The sequence below is a fragment of the Pyrgilauda ruficollis genome, unplaced genomic scaffold, assembly GCF_017590135.1.
Source record: "Pyrgilauda ruficollis isolate IOZ18807 unplaced genomic scaffold, ASM1759013v1 scaffold11, whole genome shotgun sequence".
NCBI classification, from domain to species: Eukaryota; Metazoa; Chordata; class Aves; order Passeriformes; family Passeridae; genus Pyrgilauda; species Pyrgilauda ruficollis.
This window is the reverse complement of record NW_024509210.1, coordinates 7,802,086-7,825,432: the sequence shown is the minus strand read 5'-3', so window position 1 is coordinate 7,825,432 and position 23,347 is coordinate 7,802,086. Positions and strand designations below refer to the sequence as shown.

At 42.0% G+C, this 23,347-nt stretch overlaps 1 protein-coding gene across 1 annotated transcript in view; it reads left to right on the top strand.

The window, feature by feature from the left end:
- The first annotated feature begins 1,673 nt into the window (after positions 1-1,673).
- Positions 1,674-23,347, top strand: part of CSGALNACT2 (chondroitin sulfate N-acetylgalactosaminyltransferase 2) — a 32,608-nt gene continuing 10,934 nt past the window's right edge. The window contains exons 1-2 of the mRNA XM_041475407.1: positions 1,674-1,716; positions 17,103-18,344. Of these exons, the coding sequence (XP_041331341.1) occupies positions 17,681-18,344 (664 nt within the window). The 5' untranslated portion in view covers positions 1,674-1,716; positions 17,103-17,680. The remainder of the gene's footprint in view (positions 1,717-17,102; positions 18,345-23,347) is intronic.

The window sequence follows — 23,347 nt, the reverse complement described above, 5'->3', positions numbered from 1 at the left end:
TACAATGTAGGGTTCGTTAAAAAAATCAGTAATTTCAGTTATTTCCATTCCGTTATCTTCTTGTACTCACATAAATATTATGTCTACAGAACGCTGCAGTCTCCAGTGTGTCAGTGTCTACTAAACTCCTACTCATTATCCACAACAAAGATGACAAGCAGGATGTTCAACTGTCATCTCTAACATGCAATACTGAAATTTGGTATGAGGTCAGGTTTAAAATAGTATATTTACATACTGTTTTAAAAGAGTAATAAAGCCACATTTACCTAGTTTGAGGAGTGAATATTTAAAACCCTCTGATAATTCTATGAATATATATTTTATTTTTGAGGGATACCTAAGATGATGATCTAGCATTGTGACAAGTCTTAAGTGGATGGATGGATGGATGGATGGATGGATGGATGGATGGAAACACCATCCAAGTGTCTTTTCCCTGTTCATTTAAGGTAATCCCTGGAAAGGCCTTTGCTGTTTGAGGGCTAGAAATCTAGACAGAACAGATCTGGTCCTTGGACACCCAGCCCCCTCCCACGCTGTGTGGTGTAGCCATTTATGAACAAATGGGTTTATGCCTGCCTGAAGACAAAGGGCTGCTCTGTGCTAAATGGGGTACAGATCTCAACAGAGCAGTAACGTGACAAAGGATGCAGCCTCTGCGGCTCAGACCACTGGGCTCTGTCCTGGAACACCCTCAGTGCCTGCCTTTGAGGCAGGTGAGCAATCCCAGGCAATCCAGCAGAGCGATGTCAAGTTAGGGGGTGCAGGTCCATACCTTTACTGGCTTTCTCTGACTGTTTTTCATGAGCAGGACCAAAACCATTTGGTACGTAGTGGTGGAAGAACATTCCTACCTCACCTGCTTCCTGAGCTTTAGCCTTTTAAACTGCTGTAAGCCACCATTCATGCACATGGCTGGAAGCTGCATGAGCTCCCAAGCCTGGCTTCCTTTCAGGTCAAGCCCTGCAGAAAACTAATAATTGAAAAAAATAAATAGTGTAATGAAATGTTCTTCTGGAAATACAGAACTGTACATAAATACTTGGATAAGTTAAAAAAAAAATTATTGGGAAATTCTTGTTTCCACCATAAAGGCTACATCACAATTTCAAGGTTTTGCTACGTGTGAGAAATCAGCATCGCTGTGCTGCTGCTGGTCCTCTGCGAGCCGCGGAGCTCCGGGCCGGCAGAGCAGCTGTGCTGTGGGTGCCCGGGCCGTGCCGCGGCAGTTCCGAGGGCGGGGCAGGGTGGCTGTCCGGCTGGGCCGCGGGGCGAGCGGGCAGCGCGGGGCCCGCGGCCGCCCCGGGAGCTCCGGGCGGGCTCGGTGCGGCCGCGGCGCTGAGGGGCCCGCCGGGCGGGCGCGGCCGGCACAGCTGCGGAGGGTGCACTGACACGCTGCCGCTCTCGCCCTCAGACAAGGGCTTCTCGCCGCTCCCGGGCGCATCGGAGCGCGGCGCGCCCCCGCCCCAGGGGAGCGGGGAGCGAAGGGGCCGCAGGGCGGAGCGCGGGAGGGAGGAAGGTCCCGCGGCCCCTCCCTGCTGCCGAGCGCCGGCGGCCCCGCTTCCCCCGCCGGACTGCGCGGGGGACCCGGTCCCGCCCCGGGGGCGGTCGGGGGCGGCCGGCCCGTCCCCTTTAAGCGGCGCGGCGGAGGGTCCCGCCCGCTCATTTCCGAGCACGCAGGAAGTGCAGGCGGGCTCCGCGCCGGCCCGCGCGGTGAGTACGGCGGCACCGCGCCCCTCCGCCCTCCCGCCGCCCCGCTCCTCCCCGGCCCCGCGCCCCTCACCTGCCCGCCGCTCCTCGCCGCTGCCGGCAGAAGGTGCCGCGCAGTGCCCCGGAGCCCTCCCGGCCGCGGGCAGCGGCACCGCGGCGGGCCCGGCCCCGTGTCCCGGCCCGGAGCGGGCTGCGGCCAGCCCTGACTGAGCGCCTCGGGCGGCCGTGGGTCTGCCCCGACCGCCCTGCCGCGGCGGCCTGGCACACCGGGCCACTCGCTTGTACCATAGCGCTGTCTCAACAATAAAATGAATCTGTCCCTCACGGCTGCGTTTCCATTGTGTTAGCTGGCCGTAGGCGTGCTGGGAGCGCGTTTTGCAGCCGCAGGCAGCGGGATGCAGCAGGCGGCCCCCCCGGCACAGCGCGGCGCTGGAGCGGCACGGGGGCAGCGCCCGGCCGGGCTGAGGGGGCCCCTTTGCGCTTGCTGGGGCCGCGAGAAACCCCCATTCCTTCCACCAACCCCCCAGAATAGGGGAAACGATGATGAGGGTGCTTAATTATCCCCAGTGGAATGTTGAGCATTGTTTAAACTGTGGTTTACATCTCCGTTTTTGTCAGGCGCGTTCTTGCTCGGTAAATTCTGTGCTCTCGCACGCTGTGAGAGTTTTGAGCATAAAAATAAATTGTGCAGTTGTCACCGGTGAATTAATTTAGAAATGCTAAAGCAGAAACGGGGGATGTTGCACTTTGCAAGACCTTTATTTAAACCTGAGTATGTAGAAATTTAAACTTGGTAGTATGTGTTTTCAGTGAAGTGGAATCAGTGTTTACGTTATTCTGTGGTTTTGTTGTTTGTGCTTTCTTCAAGTCCCTCTGTCAGGTGGACATTGAAACACTGATCTCTTCTGCTAAACTTGTAGATGATGGATAAGGGCTAACTTTATTGTCCTCTCACTGGTAACTCAAGAACTGCAGAAAAGAGAGGTTGTTTCAACACTGAGTCAGTATCTCTCAGTTTAAGGTCATACAGTAAAAATACCTTTTTACCCCCTTTTTCTTTTCCGTGGAGGCTGTAACGCTAGGCCTCATAGGACAGTTTCTTCTTTTCCAGCATGCACTAGCTGCAAGTTCCTATCTTGCTTTACTGTGTTTGAAGGAAACTTCTGGCTTCCCTCTATTTCTTAGCTAGATAGAGGGTCCCCAAGGAGCACCAAAGACAGCAGTTTGGAACTATTCCCAGTAGCTGTCAGGGTGGTAGATGCGTTTTGTGGCAGGGTGTTAGCTTCGAGCCTCAATTACACCCTGAGGCTTTTATGGGAGACTCTACCAGTGAGTCCTTACCAGGAGACCTGCACTGAGCATTGCTACAGCACCACTGTCCTAAACCATCAGCAGCTGAACATAGGAGGAGGAGTTGTTGAAGTACATGACTGTACTGCCCAAATAGACATTCTTTAGCTTGTCTGTTGCTGGAGAAAACATGTGAGAACTTCAGTGTGATTAAGCTTAGTTGATCTTGAATAGTTCTTTTCCTTCTTGATCCCATGACTTAGTTTTAGCGTTTTTCTCTGGCTTAAGGAAGGAAGGCATAAAGGAGAAAAAGAAACCCCCAAACCTGTCGGTACGGCTGCTGCATTGTGGTAGAAGTCGCAGCAAATTACTCTTGAATGTAAATTCTTTTATGTTCAAACCCCAGGATATGGGTCTTCCCAAGACAGTGAAAAACACCATCTGAGGGCATGGTTAAATAATAAGTAGCTGTGGTCTCTTACCAAGAAAAACCCACAAGCATATCTGGCACAAGAATTTCAAGCCCTGCATCACAGTCTGCTACTTCACACTTGCCAGAAGTGTTCTCTGGACCTCTTTATAAAAAGAATCCATCAGAATCACCTGAATTTTTAAAAGAGAGAAAACTAAACTCCCGGGAGGGTGGGTATGAGAAATATGAGGTCAGTTTTTTTCACTGCAGAAAACAAATTGCACAATATTTTTCTTGTCTCTGAAGCAGCCTGTCATTATGAGGCAAGCTTCATGACTTGCAGTATTTTCTCCTTAAATAATGCGGAAACAGGATCACAGAGGTGGGATGAAAGTCAGGCTTTGGATAAGTGCTGGAACTGATAATGTCCTTGGCTTTTTGTTAGCTCATCTGCCCTCTAAAGGATCAGCCCTTCAGAATAAAAGTATGGAAAAAGACCATAATAATTTAGCTTCTGGAAAAATAATGTAGAAAATAGGCAGGTGTTTCAAGAGTACAAGACTTTCTTTAATAAAAAATAAAAATAATTCTGAAGGGGCACATTGGGAAGAAAATATTTTCAGGAGCATATTGTTTTTAGAAAAAAAGACCCAACCACAAATAACTGCTTTATCTATGTATCTAATTATGTTCTTTTAAGCTTAGTGCTGGAAGTGGGGAAATGAGACCAGAACTCACAAGGTGTTTATAAAAGAAATATAATGCTTTTTGAAGGGAATGGGAATATAGTTCTATTTCTGAGTTGGAACCACAGCTTATAAGAAGAAATTTGTGGAAGGGCAGTTACTGTCTGCCGGAACAGCTTTATTCTGAATGATGATTAGAAAAGTCTAGCACATCCATTAATATTATAGCTCATGAAAAAAAATCTGGAAGTGTGCAATTACTTTAATAGGTTTCATTTCTTTTTTATTAAGCTCTTAGAATTTATTTTTTTTTTGAGGGCAGGAAAAATTCTGCGAGTTACAGCCCTCCAGTCATGAGTGCCTTTTGGTGCAAAATCAGTTCAGTAGGGTACTGTTTTAGACCCTGGTTTCGAGACCCACTGTGGGTGCAGCTAGCTTCTGCTTTTATCCAGGCCTTTTAAAAAAATTATTGTAAGGCTGCAGGTATTTTTTGTGTACTTAAAAATGTAGGACGGCAAGTTATTCAGCTTGGTATTTCTTTGGTATATAATACTTTGTGGTGTGTGTATTCTAAATCGGTGATTCTGATGGTCTCTGGTAGCTGAGAAATTTTGTTTTAAAGAGAGTAAGAAGGTAATCATTGCAAGCTGTGTGTAGTCACTGAAGATGGGAGATTCAAGGAAAAAGGAAGATGGCTTTTTTCCCCTAATCCTTGAAGGTGCTGCATGTGCAAATATGGCACACTAAAATACTTGTGAGAAGCTTGCACTCTCTCTGCTGGCACTGGGCTGTCGATGCTGCAGCTCTGGGTTATGGTAAGGCTGGCAGCAGCCACTTGCTCCACAGATATTTCTGAATGGGGTGTGGTGGAATAATATCTTGAAACAATCTCTGCTTTACCTTACTTGTTTTGAAGGCTCTTTTCATTCACAGACCAAATCCTCTAAAAAAAAGTTGATAAAACTGGCAAGTTATTTCAAGCTGTGAGTGCAAATGTGAACTCTGGAAAGAGAATCAACAGAGTTGGTGTTTCAGAGTGAAGTTCAGAGAATCTAAATCAGACGATGTGAAGAAACTATCTTGTGAGGGAATCTTGTATGTACTTTTTAAATCAATTTCCTGAAAATCATCTCCAGCTGTAATAAAAAGTGACTGTAGTGATTGGCCTGTTTACTGATTTGTGGCTGCCTGCAGTGTAGGTGCTTTCCAGTGTGGTGCTCTTGGGTCTGATTGCTTCCTGTAGCCTATGTTCCTGGGAAGGTTTTGGTCTGGAGCCCATCTCCCTGCCCAGCCTGCACTGGAGGGTGCCCATGTCTCCTTAGGGAGGTGCATTTGAGGAGGGTGGTGCCAGCAGGGGCAGAGCTGCCTCTGTTTTACTTCAGCCTTTCCCTCCTTTAATTCTTTCACTGGTGGAGTGAGTGGGTGGTGAAGGGCAGGTCTGTCTGGATTTTGTTCTTATCTTTCCTCCTCTCCTGTACTAAGTGGTGGTGTTTCACTGGTGAAGCAGCTCCTGGCAGAGGATCCTTCTCTTTTGGTGCTGGGCTCTCTGGTAGGGATGTCACTTAGGGCAGCTGTCCAGAAAGCACAGATCAGCACCCAACAGCCACCATATGCATCCTGCTGTCAAAAGTGAGGCTTCCCATCAGCTCCTCTACCATGGCCAGAAATTACCTAAAATGTCCATCAGTGCATTGCTTCAGTAGATGGAGGGGTAAGAATGTTTACCTGTGGGAGTCTGAGTGCAACTACACACTTGGCAACTAAAGAAAAAGTGCAGAATGGAAGTGCTATAGCTGTCTCAGCAGCGTAGGGGTGGCTGGGCTGATTCTGGGGGAGGGTTTGGTGGGAAAAACTAGGGAAGGTAATTTTACTCTTTTCTGGCATACTGGAGGGAATTTCTGTTCAAGGAAATCAATGTGCCACTTGTAGAGCAGAAGTAAAATTCTCTCATGGCTAACAAATCCTCTGGAGATAGGTCCTACCCACATACTTCTAATGGCTGTGACTGGCAGCAGTCGTCTCCTTTTGCTGAATGTAGCTCCAGGCTGGTTCTCACGTGTTCAGAGTTAAAATAATACAATGCAGAATGCAAGTAAGAATGAAAAGTAGCTTAGAAATACAATACTTGCAGTTGTTGTATTTCCAAGTAAAATTGCCGAACAGATGAGGTTCTTTCATGTAGACACCTGCTTCTTGTTTTTAACTCTGACAAATGAACATCAACCACAAAATGAGGTTAGTATGTCTGCACTGTTAATTGTGCTTTTTGTCAGGACAATAGATGAATATTTTCATGGAAGACCAAAATTACAAGACACCTGAGTTTTCCAAAAAGTTGTGTATGAACCTACAGCAGTTCTGTATTGACTAGTCCCAGTTAATTGTGTAAAGAAAAGGGCCCTAATAGTTTTTCCGATGCCAGTTGCCAGAGACATGGAAAGACAGTTTCTGGCTTTTAGGTGTGTAATTGCAGTAAGACATGAAAATTTAAAGCTGATGGCTGAGGTGCTGCTGTACAGAGGTTCTGAGCTAATTCTGTGTGTAGATGTTGTGTTTTTAGTGTGTTGTGTGTGATAGTTGCAGTCAGATCGGTAACCAGTCAGATTTTCTGCTACCCCACTGTTGGTGTGTGATGTTTGTGTCTTCTCTGTAGAAACTGCAGAAATAATACTTAGAGAGCTCTGGGTGGAGTTTGTGTTGCTGCTGCAGGGGCAGGTGTTGAGCAGCGATGCACAGGAAGCAATTGAAGCTTGTATGGAGCACTGCTGGATTGAAGCAGAGGAAATGATGTAAATGAGCTTGTGTTTTGAAGCACACTGTGAAAACACCAAGTGCAGTCTTGAGCACCGTTCAGAGTGAACCCACAGTTCTGAGGCTAAGTCGTAATTTTCTGTGAAATAAAAGCTGCCCTGTAGGAGTGTTTTGGGTGACAGCTTTCAGATGACTTGTGGTAGCACTTCTGCTGTCTGTTAAAGGTTTCCCCAAGCAGTGGTGTCAAAAAGGATGGCACTTGACAGCACTGTTGATGTTGCTCACTGCCCCAGGGGCAGCAAATGCCTTGCATGTCTTGTGCTCTGGTAGAGTGAAACTTAAGACTGCTGAGTGATGGTAGCATAGTCCATCTTCATGTGCTCTGTCAGTTCCTGATGCATGTGGAAGTCTTCTGGAGAAGAGACATACAAATTTTGAAGTAGGAGGATGAGTATTGTTTGCAATCAATGCTGGCTGGACAGAGGCTGGCCGGTTTCTTCCCAGCACAGTCAAACCATTGCTCTAGTAAGATGCTTCTGCAGGGCAAACTTTGCCTCAGTGCCCCCAGTGTTTGGCAAAGGGCTGGGTGTTAACATCCAAAATACTGTATTAGATTCTGCTGTGAAATGCTGTTATGCATGTTCTTTATGTTGGATTTTTAAAATTAGATTTTGGACAGAATCCAGTGGTTTTGAATTCTTTTGCATTTAACTCTGCAGGATTCCTCCTTTTAAGGAGGAGGAGGTTTAAGGTCCTGAGCTTCTATCAGATGGACAGGTGGAAATGATAGGGATTTTAATTGGCTGTGTGAGGGGACAAGAAGGGAAGGAAAAAGAACAACTTTAAACCAGTGTTCAAACAGTGTAGTAGTAGAAGTTTTTGCCAGTAGAACTGTGTGTTAAATATGGCATTTGTGACAAGTGTCTGTGGTAACAACCTGTACGTCCTTGCTTTGAAGCAAAACAAGCAAAAAAAGTTAGGAAAAAAAAAAAAAGTAGTGAAATATGAACACAGGAAAAGGAGAGTGCAAGGAACCTACACAAACTTAGCAGAGGTTTGCAAAAACTCTTGGCTTCTCTCCCCTTCAAACCATGATGATCTCTTCCTGATGAAAAGGGGAGGAAAGGCAGTTCAAGTGGTCCAAAGACTGACTTCAGGGGCTTGAAAATGAGAGCAAGAGCAGTGAAGCAGCATAATGCAAAGTGTTCAGTGTTTGATGTTTCTAGTTGTTCATACTGGCAACTTTTTCAATACAAGGAAAATATCAAGATAGTTCTGACAAGCCGCTGGCTTTTCTGCTTCCGGTGAAGCTTGGTATTGCTAGTCCTTTAAGAGTAAGTTAATGCTTAGGTATAATGTCAAACTGAAAAATTACAGATGACATTAGCTGTGCTTCTGGAATGCACCAGATGTTTCTCAATTGTTTGGCACCCAGCTTTCATGGCTGGTGACATATTCGTGGCTGATTTGTTGTGCTGAAAGCAGAACCTGAACTATTACACTGGATTTTAACCTTTCTTAAAAACATTTGTAGTTTGTGTTCCTCCTTCCATCTTCAGTTGGAGAATGAGGAATAGCAAAGTAAGCACAGTTTTCAAAACCACATATGAATTTAAGCTAGCTGATTCAGTTTTATTTAAGAAAAACTTGAGGGTGTTTGATTTTCAAAGAAGCATTTTCTCAGGATTTCTGAATCAAGTAGTATTTTAAGCTGGTTTTCCTTATTTTAAAACTCTCAGGCCAGACTACCCTTGGACAAAATGCACAGAAATGTCTTCCAGTGGTCACGTCAGGAATCTTCAAACATGCACTGAGGAGACTTACGTGCAAATAGTCCCTGGTCCAGGTAACCCTCAAAAAATTTGGCAATAAATCATAACTTGGGTGAGAATATTGCTGTGGTGCATAGTTGTCCAACAAAACCTTTTTATTAAATTTAAATCAATTTCCTATAAACATTTCTGGTTTTAAGATGGATATTAATAGAAGTTTGAAAGTATTTTAAAGAAAGTTGGATGCACTTGAGAATTTAACTTCTTTCTGTTTCCACTTCAACTGCCACAGCTGCATCATAGTCTGAAATACTACATCCTTGAAAGCAGTGTCACTCTTACAATAGAAAAAATCAATCCAAAAAAAGGAAAAAATTTAACTCCTCCACATTATTAAGTCTCTAACTTTTTTTTTAAATGCTGGCCAATTTGCTGTGCAACTGTTAGAAAGAACACTCTGGTTGTGGACTGTCCTTTTCCATCCCTTCATTTCCTAACTTAAGAAAAAGAAATCTCCATGTGAGAACCACCTGTGAGCGCCTCAAAGGATCTGTTTTGCTCTACAGCATTTTTAGATTTGCTTTACAGTACGAGGAAACTGCATGTATGACCTTTGTTCTTACCTCCCACAGTGAGAAGTCCTCACTGGCTCCATGTATGAACTTGAATGACAATTATCCTTTAAAAACAGCTCAAGAGTTTACATAGATTGGCATTTATATTTTCACTATGCTTAGGTTACAGCAGCTATGTTATCTTGGTCTCCATATATAGAGAAGTAGATGACAGAGGTCTGAGAAAACAGAAGACAGCTTGATTCTGGGAATGTAGTTAGGTGTGGAGCTCAGGTGAAGCAATTGCAGGAAAACCACGTTATTCTCATCTCTTTGGTTTTGCCAGCTGCCATTCCACAGTGGAAGACCGCAGTTATTCCCAGTGATTGGTTTTACGAATAGGACATGGCATCAGTGAGAATGGAGGTGTGCTGTGCAAGTGCTGTGCACCTGAGCTGGTCAGTTGAGTTGCCTTTTACTGCGCTGTTGCGTTTGAGGGAGCAGGCTCATCTTGTGTGGGGGAAATATCTAGCTGGGGCCTTTTAAGTTGTTTACACACTTAGGGTGCCTAAAGAATATTTCACCTTTCCTCATTCACTTTGTTTCAAGGTGATGCTGTGTTTCTAAAGCAGCAGATGCTGTGTCCTGAAGCAGGCTGTTTTCTGTGCAGAAAAGCCCTACCTACAGCATTACCTTTTTGAAGACTACTGGGCATCTTAAATTTAATTTCTGCCTCTTGCTGCAGCTGTTGCTCTGTCCTACAGAAAGAAGTATAAACATCTCTCAGCATGTGGTCTAACAGAGACTACTGTGCATCCTTGAAGATAAGCTGCAGTTGCTGTAAGAAGTGGGATTTAGTTTTGCTTAAGCTGTCCTCCACAGACTTTTCCCCTTGATTGGGTGTGCAGTGTTACACAGACTGTTGGGAGGCTCTGCCACCTTTCAGTGGACAGACTGCTGGGTATGGCTGCTCAGGTGTTGTGCCCTGGCCCAGGAACCCAAATGCTGCTGTGTTATAATTTTTGTAGCCCCTTATGGGGACTGTGTCCTTAATAAGGGTTTAACAAAGCCTGTTGTAAAAGTAGGCTGGGTTCTTGTCTAATGCTCACGTGAAAAACAGCATTGCTTTCAAGATGTTGGGAATACCAGGAGAAAGATCTTCCCTGATGACTGTGCTAGCAACCAGCAAAATAGGTGCAATAAGTGAAGTCATATAAAACTGCTGTTCCTTTAATTCCCTGACAATAAGGGGAAGAAGACATGCTTCACCAAACTTGGAGTTTGTGGTTTTCTTGCCAAATTTAAAAAGAGGAATAGCACCAACAGCAGTGCAGAAACCCACAGGCTCAATAATAAGCGATAGGAAAAGTTGTGTCATACAGAAAAGCTACTGTCTTGTGAAAGCTGAAGGTAGAAGAGCCTTTTGTGGTAGCTGTTCAATAATAGTTTTAAAATGAGCAAGCAAGCAAATGAAACTCCTTCAGCTTGGTCCTACCTAGGACATTTTACCTAGTTTTTCTTGCCAAGCAGATGTCTCTCTTCATAAAAACAGTAAAGTGACGGAGAGTTGACTTTTGTTTCCTGAAATGGAATAATACTGACCAGTCTGGTTAAGGAGTAGCTGGTTGTGTTTCAGTTTCAATTCAGCATTTTCCAGACAACTGGACTTGCTTTGGATTCACTGAAGCCAAAGCAGGGCTTCTATTCATAAGCTCGTTGCTTACTTTGGATTAGTTATAAAGTAAATAATGTGAATAATACTGTTCTTTCATTTGTCCCCTTAACTATGTAATGGATTTAGTTTTGTTTAGGAACAACAAATGCCAGGACAAGCGATAACTTGCTTGTTTCTCTCCCTTATAGGAGATAAAACTGCTTCAGCAAAAGGTTGCTCTTTTTCCTTCGTAGATTATGAAAGAATTGCATTTAAACCACTATAGTCCAGTTAATATTTCCTTCAAGCCTGACAGTGTGACTGCTTTTTCCAGGCATTGTCATGGCAAAAACACCACCATTTCTAGGTTGTTGGATATCACCTCCTGCTTGCTTTTTCTGAGAACAGAGGCAATAAACCTCAAAGTATTTCTTATTCTGTCAGCTTGGCAAGCTGATTTATTTTTTGGCCACGTACATGGGGCAGGGAAGGGGTGTGTGGTGCATGAGCAGGACGGGTCCTTCCTGCAGCCCCCAAGGCTGGGTTACTGTTGTAAAAACACATTCCTGGGAACTTGAAACCAAGGCAGAAATTGCAGGAGAGAGTTTGGGCAAGCTGTAAAGATCATGACCTGCTTGATTGTTCTTGATTTCTAAGATGATTGAACATCGCTGTTAAAATGAAACCCTACTCTTTCTGTGTTTCTGTGTTTTGAAAGTTAGTACAAAGTGTGTTGCTTCAGTTGCATATCCTGAAAAGATGTAATTAATGAGCAGGATCTGGTCCTTGGAAAAGGCAGGGTTTTTTATTGATTTTATCTCTCCCTGGTGTTGAGAGTGAGTTGATCTATCACATGAATCAAGGGAGATAAGAAACCTGATATATCTTCCCTGTGTACTGCAGTCTCAAAGGTTGCAGTGGAAATTTGTGGAGGTTTGGTCTTAATTTTATTTTGGAGCACAGCATTTCTGCTGGCAAAACAACAATGTTGCTTTTTGTAAGAGAAACCATTTGCATGGAGAATATTATTTTTTGACTAATAAATCCTGTGATTGTTGCACCCTTCAGTGAAGTAAGTTTTTCCTATGGTTCCCATGCCTGAACTGCTTATTCCTGGTGTACTGCAAGTTCTAGAATGGTCCTCGTGCCAAAGCCATGATTTTTTTTTTCCTTCCCATTTAGAAATTAAAGAAATATGTGACGTTACCTTTTGCAGATATGCTTGAGCACTTCAAAATTCATCACAGGCTGTTCATAATGTGGATAGTTCACCACTGTTCATTTTTTCCCCATGTCTTTTATTAAAAATGAAGTGATATGCTCAGTGATCAGTGTACAGTCATCATTGTACCCCTGTTTCCCCCATGGGACTCTGGCCTTGGCAGAGGAAAGGAAACTGATGAAAATCAAGAGGTAAAATTGCTTTTGCTGTCAACCAGGTAAGGTGAGCAGCAAAGCTGTTCAGTGCTCACCAACTAAAGGGTGGGGGGGGGAGGGGGGGTGTTGGGATGAATTGGAACAGTGTGTCATATTATAAACTTTCAAAAAATTGAAAATAAGCTGCTGCATGTGCTTGATGTGATTGATTTACCCTGGGCAGTGGTTGCAATGTATACAAGCAAAACTTTCAGGTGTTTTAGGATTCAGTGTGAAACTGATAAGGTCTAAAATACTTTGTGATTATTTTCACTTTCCTATTGGTTTTATTGAATGTGGGTTGTCTTTTAATAAATGATAGTGCCGTTTAACTTCTCTGCCATCCAGCAGTGCATGTGTGTGTGTGCTTGGGAGGCAGAGCCGTAGCTGAAAGCATATCAGATGGCAGAATTATATTAAAAAGATGGGGTTTTTTTTGGTCAGTAAAGAGGGTGAGATTCTTGACTAGTTTTCCATGGAAAGTGAGAACTTCAGCCGTTAATTCTTGTGAATTTTTTTTCCTCTTCCTTTCTGCCTAATAGCTGACAAGTCTGACTTAGGTACTGGCTCAAGTAGAATTGTGTAATGAAACTCTGGACAAATTCTTCTGTCTTTTCTGAGGCTATACCTCAGCAGACTGTCTAAGCAGAGATGAAGTGATGTGTACTTAAGGTATGGTTTGAGGTTTTTCACTTGGGGGTTTATGCAAAGAGAGTCTGCAGCAGCAGATGCCCAACTTGCTTTGTGTTTGGTTTCAGCAAGTGAGAAGATAAAGGTGTGCCCAGTGTTCCTCTAACATTCCAAGCTATCCTGTTCTCAGTGGTACTGTTCTTCAGAGTAAGAAGGGAATATGCCAGGGATGAGATTGGACCTTATGTTTTCATTGTATAACTTGCCAAGAAGAGAAATATGTGTGTGGAGGAGGCCTAAGACAGTGAATATCTGTGGCATCTGGGTGAAATTATGAACAATAAAATAACTCTCAGCTGGAATTCCACGAGCAGCTAAGCAGTGTCTGTCTAGGGCATGCTGAATGAAAAGGGCATGTCTAAAGTACAAGATGCTCACACAAGGAAAGTCCCCACAGTCTGGCATAAAGCCAGGTGCATACTGAATTAGGTCACTGCCTTAAGTGTGCATGTTTCCCCACTTCAGAAAGATGTACTCATCCTTTGCAACAAGGAACAAAAACAGAATGCTAATATAATTTAAAAAATGTAAAGCATTTTCAATGCTGGTCTATTCCCTTGTGCTTGGAGAATCAATGAACTTTTTTGTAATGAAAAGAAACATTTCCATTGTTGAATGTACAGAATGCCCTGGAAATGCAGAAAGTCTTAACAACCAATTGCCTCTGGAAAACCTGCAGATCTTTATAAGAATTGTATAAGGCTCAGATGTCTCATTCTTTGGAGATCATACAGACTACTGCAATCAGACTAGTTCTGAAGAATTGATAGGCAGTTAAATACCAGCATTCAATAGCAGGTGCAATTTAAAGTTTTGGAACTTAATCTTTAAGCTGTGAAATTCCAGGGACTTCTGTGTGATTATTAATTGCCAGGTAATCTTACTGTCCTTTTTTATAAACTTCAGAATGTTCTATGTAACCCAGTTAATTTCCTTATTGTGATTTTTGGGATCCCATGTGCTTTTGCTTGTTCTGGGGTTTCACAGCCTGCTTTCTCTTGTAATCATGTTCTACAGCCTAGTTACTGGAGTTCCTAAAGTAGGGCTGTGCCAGACCAAATTCAGATCAAATTTGGGTTGAAGATATGCAAAATAAGGGCTTTTTTTTCCCCCCACCCCGTTCTCTGATAAGAGAGAATAGTGAAATAGAGTGCTCATAAGGTGTCTTTTTCCAGTGGGAAAAGAAGGAAGGAAGATTCTTACTGCTTTCACTCTGTGAGCGAAGTATTGAAGTATTCAAGATGAAATGTGTCTTACTCCTTTATGATGACTTCCCTCAGCAGAAGTAATACTGAAGGGAAAAAAAAAAGTCAGTTGGCTCTGTTCCCACTGCTTTAACAAACTAACTTACCCATTCAGCTCTCCATGTGCAATTTAAAATTTTAATGTTCAACATAACTGGTTGCACAAACATTCCTGTCCTTTAAAGGCCACGGTGATGGTCTAGTGGGAAAAACGCCTGTTCTTTATGGTGAAAAAATGGTCAAACATAAATAGGCACTACCTGTCTCTGTAAGAAGGCTGCCTTGTTAATAGGATTGTCACTAGCCCACAGGTAAAGGGTTTCAGCTAATGAAGGAATAATTAGAGCCTAGAAGGAAAAGTACCAGCGAGCTGGTGTAGTTCTCATTGCTTCAGGAGTGGGTTATTGTATGTACATACACAATGTATACATTGTATGTACGTGCTCCCTGAGCACCCTGAGGGCAGTGCTCCCAGGCAGCCCTGTGCTGTGACCAGGTGAAGGGCTAGTGGGAAGGACCAGGAACCTGCAGATGTCCAGCAGCGAGTGTGTTGGCTTCCCTGGTCCAGGCTTACCATAATGATGTCTGTTTGCTCACAGTGGGGAAAGGTAGGAACAGCAGGAGCTCTCTCACTGCCCCCTGTATTCTCTGAGGGGATCTTGATCTCCTGGTACATTGTGTCCTCTCCAAGTTCTCCTTTGCTTCTGAGACATGAATGAGACCTAAAGAAACTTAGTGACTCATCAAAGCTGAGCACAGGGCAATTTATTGGTGAAACAAGAATTGACTACAAAAGCTTCCTAGAACTAATGCTCCATCTTCAGGGGTATTGATTTGTCAGTTAACAACAATTAGAGTAGTTGGGGCTTGATTTACTGATATTTTATGCAAGTTAGATTGATCATCTTTCAATATGCCTTTACTGATTGAAGATGTCAGCTTCTGCATGGAGTAGCTTTAGTACAGTTTAGCATTTACTGAGTTTTAAAGAAACTTATGGTTCTTTATGCTATTAATTGTGGCTTCACCTCTTGCAATCTAACAGAACAAGAATTCACTAAGAAATGTAAAAAACCATCATACAGTCATCTTTGTACTAAAGAAAGCTTGGGATGATATTGTATCATTTCTCTGAACTGGTTTTATCCTGTAGAATTTTTCTTCTGTCTCCTTTGATTCATCACATCTGGACGCTGGTCAGTAGTCTGAGGATACATCTGGAGTTGATCACTCTTTACAGGCATTCATCTTGCATTTATATAATATTGTGTTTATGCAGTGAGGAGTGACTAAATTCTGGCTTGTCTGGACTTGAAAGGATGTTATCTAGTATTTGGTTGATAAAACTGTTATGTATTTTGTATCAAAGTCTCCAGTAGCTTTCCACGAGTTCCGGAAGCTTTAGTTTCAGATGAGTAATTGCCTTTAATCTGCTGTATTAAGATTTTCTACGTAATCTGCATAAATTATTTATTAACAGGGACTTTAGCACTACAAATACTAAAAACTGCTTTGAGCAGTCCTATAGACTTCAGCTGGACAACTCCAAGGTGTGCAGCTCTTGCCAAACTTGATGTGGATGATACGCCTGCAAACTTTGTATGGCTGTGGCAGGCATTGCTGCTGGTGGTACGAATAAGTCATTTAGTCTTTCAGGCCTTGCAGTTGGAGCTTTCTTGCAGGTGAAGATGCTGAATATGATACCACCACTGATCAGGGGTACCTGATTTGCGTTGGGTCAGTATCCTGGTGCTGGAAGCTGAGTGGGAGGGGAGGAGTGTCACAAAGACACAGTGCCAGGTGTTTGCTGTGAACACAGGGGGAGCATTGTGGCACCCTGACTGACTCGCAGGGCCAGCACAAGATAGGCTGGGTGGCAGCTGGCAGTGCCAGATCAGTCTGTCTAACCCATGTAGAAGGAGTAGGAGAGTGAGCCATTTTTTTCTAATCTCTTAAGGATAGTGAAACTAAACTGGGAGTCTCAGAACTTCCCCCAAACCGTAATTACATAACACAGTCAAAATGGATGTAGAGCTAATAGGTCCCTGGATAAATTTTAATGAGCTTCACTTATTTTATACAAGCAAATTTTAAATGAAAGTATTTTATTAATGTTGAAAGTAGACTAACATGCATTGAGCTTACTTCTTAGTCTTTTATGCTGTCATTGAGGAGGCCCATAAAACATTTAGCTGACTCTCAGTGCTGAGTAGGACTTTTGGTATCCCCCTCTTGCATAACTGTGGGCTGTTTCTCTGGTCTTTCCCTCTAGGCTAGCCTAACCTTATCAGAAGACGGAAATATTAGCAGATGGATAATCTCAGGACCCCTTTCATCAATCAGGGATCGGCATTTGAATTTTAATTTCTTTTGAATTAGACTTAATCTGAAATGCAGTTTCTGTAAACTTTGATATTTAAATCTATAATACTTTATTAATGAGTGAGCAGTTATACCCTGAAAGGTATTTACTTAAAAGCAAATGAAATTGCAAGCTTCTGCTGCTTCAAAATAGTTCATCGATTTTATTTTTTTTAATAGTTTAGAGGAGTAGGAAAGGCATGGGATTTGTTGGTATCTTTCTGTCCTCCCACAGAGTAAAACAAAACAAAAAACCCAAGAAGGAATGGGGGAGTTAAATGTGAAATAAACCGTGGTGAGACTAGAAGAACCATTACTGCTTTGGCTAGCTGTGTGACAAATGCATTTTTTTGGACTGTCCATATTACTGTTTTCCAGACACTGTGTCAGAGGGTGTTGCTGATGGGTAATGCAAAAAAAAAGAAATGCTTTTTCTTTCTCCATTTATCACTCCTTCCACCAGCAGTTTTTTGCGTGCATGCGTTAGAACTTTGTTCATGTGTTTCTCAAATGACTGTCTGCTTTGTAGTTCTAACATGCACCTTTCTTTTAATTTTAGGTTCTGTCTTCATTTTGCTGACTCAAAACACAGATTCCAAGGAAAAGAGGGGAAGTGGAAGAAAATACTCAAGTGCCAGAGGAAAAGCTAGACTAGCCAATGAAAATTATTCTTACTAAACTGTAGACTGCTCTCACACATAGTGGGGGGGGAAAATTGCTGTCTATTCAAAGCTTACAAAATTACTTTTGCAGATTTCCTTCACAAAACTTGAAATAAGCTAGGCCCCTTCAACTAGGGCTGAATTAGGAAATGGAAATATGATTCCTTGCTGGTGTCTTCAATCTTCCTCTGCCTTTGCAGGTTTTTTTTGTTTGGGGTAGGAAATCCTGAACAAATTGTATGGCGTCAGCCAGACTTACCATTGATGGTTATGGATGACAAAGGAGCTTCAGATTTACATCTCTGCAATGACACCTGATTAAGGCAAAGCTTGAAAACTGCTCATCTGCTATGTTACCAGAACTTGTAGTAGCTGTTACAGTTGTGATTTCTCTCTAAGATTTGAAGTCTGGGGTGATGTCCCCTGGAAAGCAAGAGCAGATAAGTAATCTTTTAGGATTGGAAGCAGAAATAATATGAGAATGCCCAGAAGAGGCTTAGTAATTCAAGCCAGGACTCGTTGGCTATTGGTGGGCCTTGCTTTACTATTCAGTTTAGTCTTGCTCATGTATTTGCTGGAGTGTGCTCCACAAACAGATGGCAATGGATCTCTGCCTGGTGTTGTAGGTGAAAGCATGGGTAAAGAGTACTATCAAGCTCTCTTGCAGGAGCAAGAAGAGCATTATCAAAACCGAGCTACCAGTCTGAAACGTCAGATTGCCCAGCTAAAGCAAGAGCTTCAGGAAATGAGTGACAAATTGAAGTCCCTGCAGGAAAAAAAGAGCCCGAAGATCAATGGCATGAACTATCAGGGCACCAAAGAACAAACATCCAATGATCTCCTAGAGTTTCTTCATTCCCAGATTGACAAAGCTGAGGTTAGCGTGGGGGCTAAACTGCCTAGTGAGTATGGAGTCATTCCTTTTGAAAGCTTTACATCCATGAAAGTATTCCAGTTGGAGATGGGGCTCACTCGGCATCCAGAAGAGAAACCTGTTAGAAAGGATAAACGAGATGAATTGGTGGAAGTTATTGAGGCTGGCCTAGAAGTTATCAATAATCCAGATGAAGAAGATGGACAAGATGAAGATGATGGAGTAGGAGACCGGCAGCTGTATAGTGAAAATGATTTTATAGAAGGTACGTTTATGTGCTTCCCAGCCCCTTAGCAGATTGTCACAACAGGCATTTAATGGGGTTTGTACTTTTAGGTGTTTTACCTACTTGAATAGAGTCTTGAACAGTAATTGCACAATACGAGCTTTTATTTCTGATGATGACGATATTACTGCTTCATTATCTTGTGTTTTTCGTGGAGTAACAAACGCATTTCAGAAGGACTCACCACAAGAGGTGTACTGGGGAAGCTGTATCTGCCTAAAATACGGATACATTAGTAATTGATTGTAGCCAAAGTCAGTGTGACACAGCTGCTTATGGTACTAAATAACTGAAAGACTTTCAGTGAAACTCCCCTTTCAGTGGGAGGGGGAAATTAATTCATCTATCTTGTTCCAGACTAATTAAACAATGCAGTATGAAGCTACATGGTTTTTCTTCACTCATTTCTATGCCACTTTTAGTTAATAGTCAGGCATTTGACTTTCTTAGAGTTGGCACAGTCATACTGGAGGCAGAGGTAGGCTGTGTTCTGGGCCTGTCAGCTGAAGAACTTGGTGTCCTGAATAGACCTTTCATGGTATACAGTTATGGGGTGTGCTAAGCTGTGCAGCCTTGAACTGTTCTCTTGTTTTCTGTTGAGTCTTTTCAGTTTTGTCTCAGTTCCTGTAAGTTTAATTGCAGAACACATATTATTATAAAGGCATATGTAGCAGTTAAACTTTCAACACTTAGTAAGGCCCTTAAAAGGTGCAGTAGTGACAAATCCCATAACAGGTGGCTTTCAAGGTATGGTCTTATGCAATGGAGGTAAGTATTAATAGAAACTGCCCTAGTACCTCTTCTTCATATTTACAGTAATAAATACAGTTCATGCTACCATTAAAGACCAAAAGATGGACCATGTTATAAGACCATTACTATAGAAGGTGTTCTGAAGTAAGTACTGATGTCTGTATTATTAAGCAAACGTGCTGGAAAAAGGCACCATTGGCCTTGAAATAATGGGTTCTTTCAGTCTCACATGATGTAATTGGTCTGAAGTGTAAAAAGTCTGTTTTTGACAGTTATTTTGTTTAAAGTTTGAGGATGAAAGTACTCTTCATTCCAGAAGGTGGTACAGACTATGGAATCCACTCAGCTGGGTCAGTGCAACACAGCCTGTGTTAGGCTCGTAGTACAATTCTCATTTAAAACCCTATTATTTTTTCTAGGGGTTATCATTCTTGGGCTTTATTTCTACATTAAGTATTCTGCGCTTTTCCATTGCTGTTTTAGATACTGCTTGTACTCAAGTGGATTTTTATGTTACCGTGACTGAAATAGCTGTTGATTTTTTAGTGTGCTGCCTTTAATGATAGGCATTCAAGAAAGCAAGTAGTTTCAGGATCATAGAATTACACTTCATACCTCTGCCTCTGTTCACACCAGTATTTGTTTTTGGAAATCAAGCTAATTTCCTTTTGCTGTAAAGAGAGTAACTTCAAACACAGGGATACGGGAGCTATAGGGAAAGACAAGTCTTTTATGCTGCATATGGGTGTGTTAGCAACCAGCCATAGTGTTATCTAGATCTGTTAGTATCTTTCTTCAGACAGAAGTTGTGGGTTGTGTGGGTATTCTGTGGGTTTTTTATGTGCAAATACTGCTGGCTAATTTAGCCAGCAAAAAAAGGCATCTTCTGAATGTTAGCATATCTTTCCCCACCCCTGTTTTTCCAGAAGTCAGAGGTAAGAAGCAGACCCAGCCAGGGATGGTACACACAGGTCCCTTGCCCTGCAGCCCTGTAAACAGGCTCTGCCTCTGCCTGTGCATCCCCTTTTGATGGAAGTCCAGTTGAAAAGCTGATGCCATTCTGTTTATAAAATACTAGTCCCTTAAGCTGTCCTAAACTGGTAGGATCAAATTTGGTGTATCAGCTGAAGTCAGAATAGGTCCAGTAACTGTCTTAAGAGCACATTAAAATTGTTGCTGGATTAGTGTTGCTCATTTAGAGAAACAGTTTTTAAAATTGGCTTCAGTTGAAGCAAGTAATTTAAGTTCTACATCCTTTTCAGTTGGTAATTGTTTTGTAATAAGTGGTTTGTGACTATAACTAGAGTATTGTGCAATTTGAAACTTGAGGCTGAGAAACTTGGTGTGTGGATTTTTTTTTCCCACTTCTGGGACAAAAGAGAAGACATGGTACTGCATTAGTTAATACATAACCATCATGTTTTATGCTCAGTATAGATAAGTTGATCTTTCGACTTGCAGGTTTTTATTTCCTCAAAACTACTGCATATCTATGTACAAAAACCTACCCACAAAACAGCTACAAGAAATTTTTATTCTGAAGCCTTCTAGCTTGTTACCTCAACAGGCTATTTTTATATAGGTCAATATTTGGTTCTGGGAATTATGTCTGCTCTTTTCCTAGACTTGTGAAATAGTAGACTAAACTTTGAACCATGTAATTTTTTGTGATAATGTGCTTTCACATACTCTCTCCTTAGAGAATTTGGTGACCGTTTAAGTAAGTTTAGAATATCTTTTCTTATAGATGATTTTACTTAATGGTGTCTTTTAATGTCTGAAGTTCTTTCCCAGAATTTATGTTGCCTCTGATGCCTAGTCAGAAGGCGTCATTGTCTTCATTTGAAAAAGCATCAAGAAATTTTTTTTCTTACTGTGTTTTAGGATTTATCTATATTGGAGTAACTTCAGACAACTAATACTAATAACTTGAATTTAAAATTTATCTGCTTTCTGTTTTAAAAACAGGAATTTCCTAAATAAACTTTTTTTCTGAAAAAGTACACTTAATTAGCCCATAATACTCGTGGTAGTCTGAATCTGCTGATTTTTATTACTCTTGCTACTGGACAGGCCAGAAAAGTTCCAGATGCATGCTGATGGATGCCAACTTTCTTGCTGCCACTCTGAGTTTTTGCTGTGTCCGTGATTTAGCTGTTCAAGCAGCTGCCTTGCTGCATGCTCAGCCTCTGTGGCTCTGCACGATGTTCTGTCTTCTCCTGGTGGTGCCAGGAAGCTGTATCTACAACAGGAGCACTTTGGCCAAGTGGTTCCTGAACTCATGATACTTTTTTAGTGTTGCAAGACTAAGTGATGATCCAGGTCTCCTTTGGAATTCTGATAAGGCAAATCTGTCATAGCCACATCATGGTTGTGTGCAGGCTTTGAGCAATAACACTAAGTAAAAAAAAAAAAAAAAAGATTTTTAAGTGTATATTACAACTACAAAGATACTTTCTGAAAACTTCAAATTATTTTTCACAAAGCTCAAGTGACTTGCTCTGCTGATGAAGAGAAAACCAGCAAATTTCTCAGCTCTGTTTGCTGTACCTGTTTTCCTTTGTAGCAACCCATAATGAAATTTCCAGAGTTCTAATATTAACAGAACAAAAATCTGACCTGAAAAAAAGTCTTGTTGTGCAGTTACTGCTTGAGAAACCCTTTGAAGTTGTTTGGGTTTTTTCCTTAGTGTTTACATTAGATCTAAGTGTATGAGAAACAAGAGTATCCTATTCCCCCTGGGTGAAGAGTATCCCTGGAGAGGATAAAAGATGCAATTTTACATATTTTCACAAATTATTGGATTTAGGATTATGAGCAATGGACCTAATGGCTGAACTGCATGTTCTAAGACAGTCCTCCATTAAAAATAGATTTCTTTGAGATCAGTATTTGATAATATTGAGAAATGGAGAGGAGGAGATAATATTCAGAGGAGATAATAGGGAACAGACAGAGGTAATACTTTCTCCAGAAGTGTGTGGCATTGAATGGTGATAGAGTAACCTTGAGGAGCCTTCATGAGCACACTTCACTATCACTGTAACTGGCTTATTTGGGTTTACATTTATCAGTGTAATTGGCTTTTTTAATCAAGAGATTACAAGCTCTTCCATTGCACAAATATTTAAAATTAACCGTTGGAAAATAGAAGCACTAGCATGTTTTCAGAAGCTAATTGGCAATTAGCTAATTGCTAATAAAGGTCTTGTTATTGAATGTCTAGCAGTGCTGTTTGGGTCCATTTCTCTTGCTTCTGTGTTTCCAGTTGAAACTGGGCAAAATCAGGGAGCTCTCTTTAGGTCATCATTGAAAAGAAAACTTCCCACCCACACCCATCCTTGGAATGTAAAAATCCTTTATTCCAATGCTGCAAGCTTCCAAGTGCTTGCCATCCCTAGAACAGTGTGGACTGTCATGCAAACAGCCCCTGCCTGTGTGCTGCATAAGACCAGCAACTGGCCACTGTCTTGGGAACTTCAGTGGAGAACTCCAATACACACCAAAAGAACCAGATCCTAGTCTTCAGTCCATAGACCAAACACTTAGTTGTAGTTGTAAGGCAGATATTCAAAGCAATAGAAGAACACCTTTTTGACTTTGATAGTAACTGATCCTGAGGATTCCTATGTTTAATTTGTTTGGGGAGAAGCAGAACTTCTGCAAAGGGAGTAAAGCTTCATGGACCAAGAATAGCAGCTGTTAAATTATTTCTGCTGCTTTTTACCTCTTTGCTTGTGGAGTTCTCTTTTGGATGGCAGCCAGTGTATGCTAGTTGGAAGGTGAGATAACAGGTTTTAGTAAATGAGTCAGTTCCAAGTGATAAAAACTTGAATACACTAGAAGTAAACCAGATATGGGTTCTTTTTCTGGCTGTTCTCAAATCTGGCTTCTGTGCAGAGAAACTTTAGTCCCATAAAAGTATTCAAATTAGTAGATTAGCAACAGAAGCTAGCACATAGCAAGGAGAATAACTCTAGGAGTGTATACTATTTAAAAGAAATGTGCCTCCAGTGGCATGTTGAGATTCAAAAGTTGCAATCTTGTATTTCAGCAATTGAATGTTGGCTAGGCACTATTCAGATTTGAATTTGCGTATTAAGGTCTTTATGAAGTTACAGCAGTGGGTTTTGCTTTAGTTTAATTTTTTTAAAATTAGTCTAGAAATTTTTACTCTGTACTTCAGCCTTCTGTTGTAGAGTGACATCTAAGCTTATCATTTGATTTAA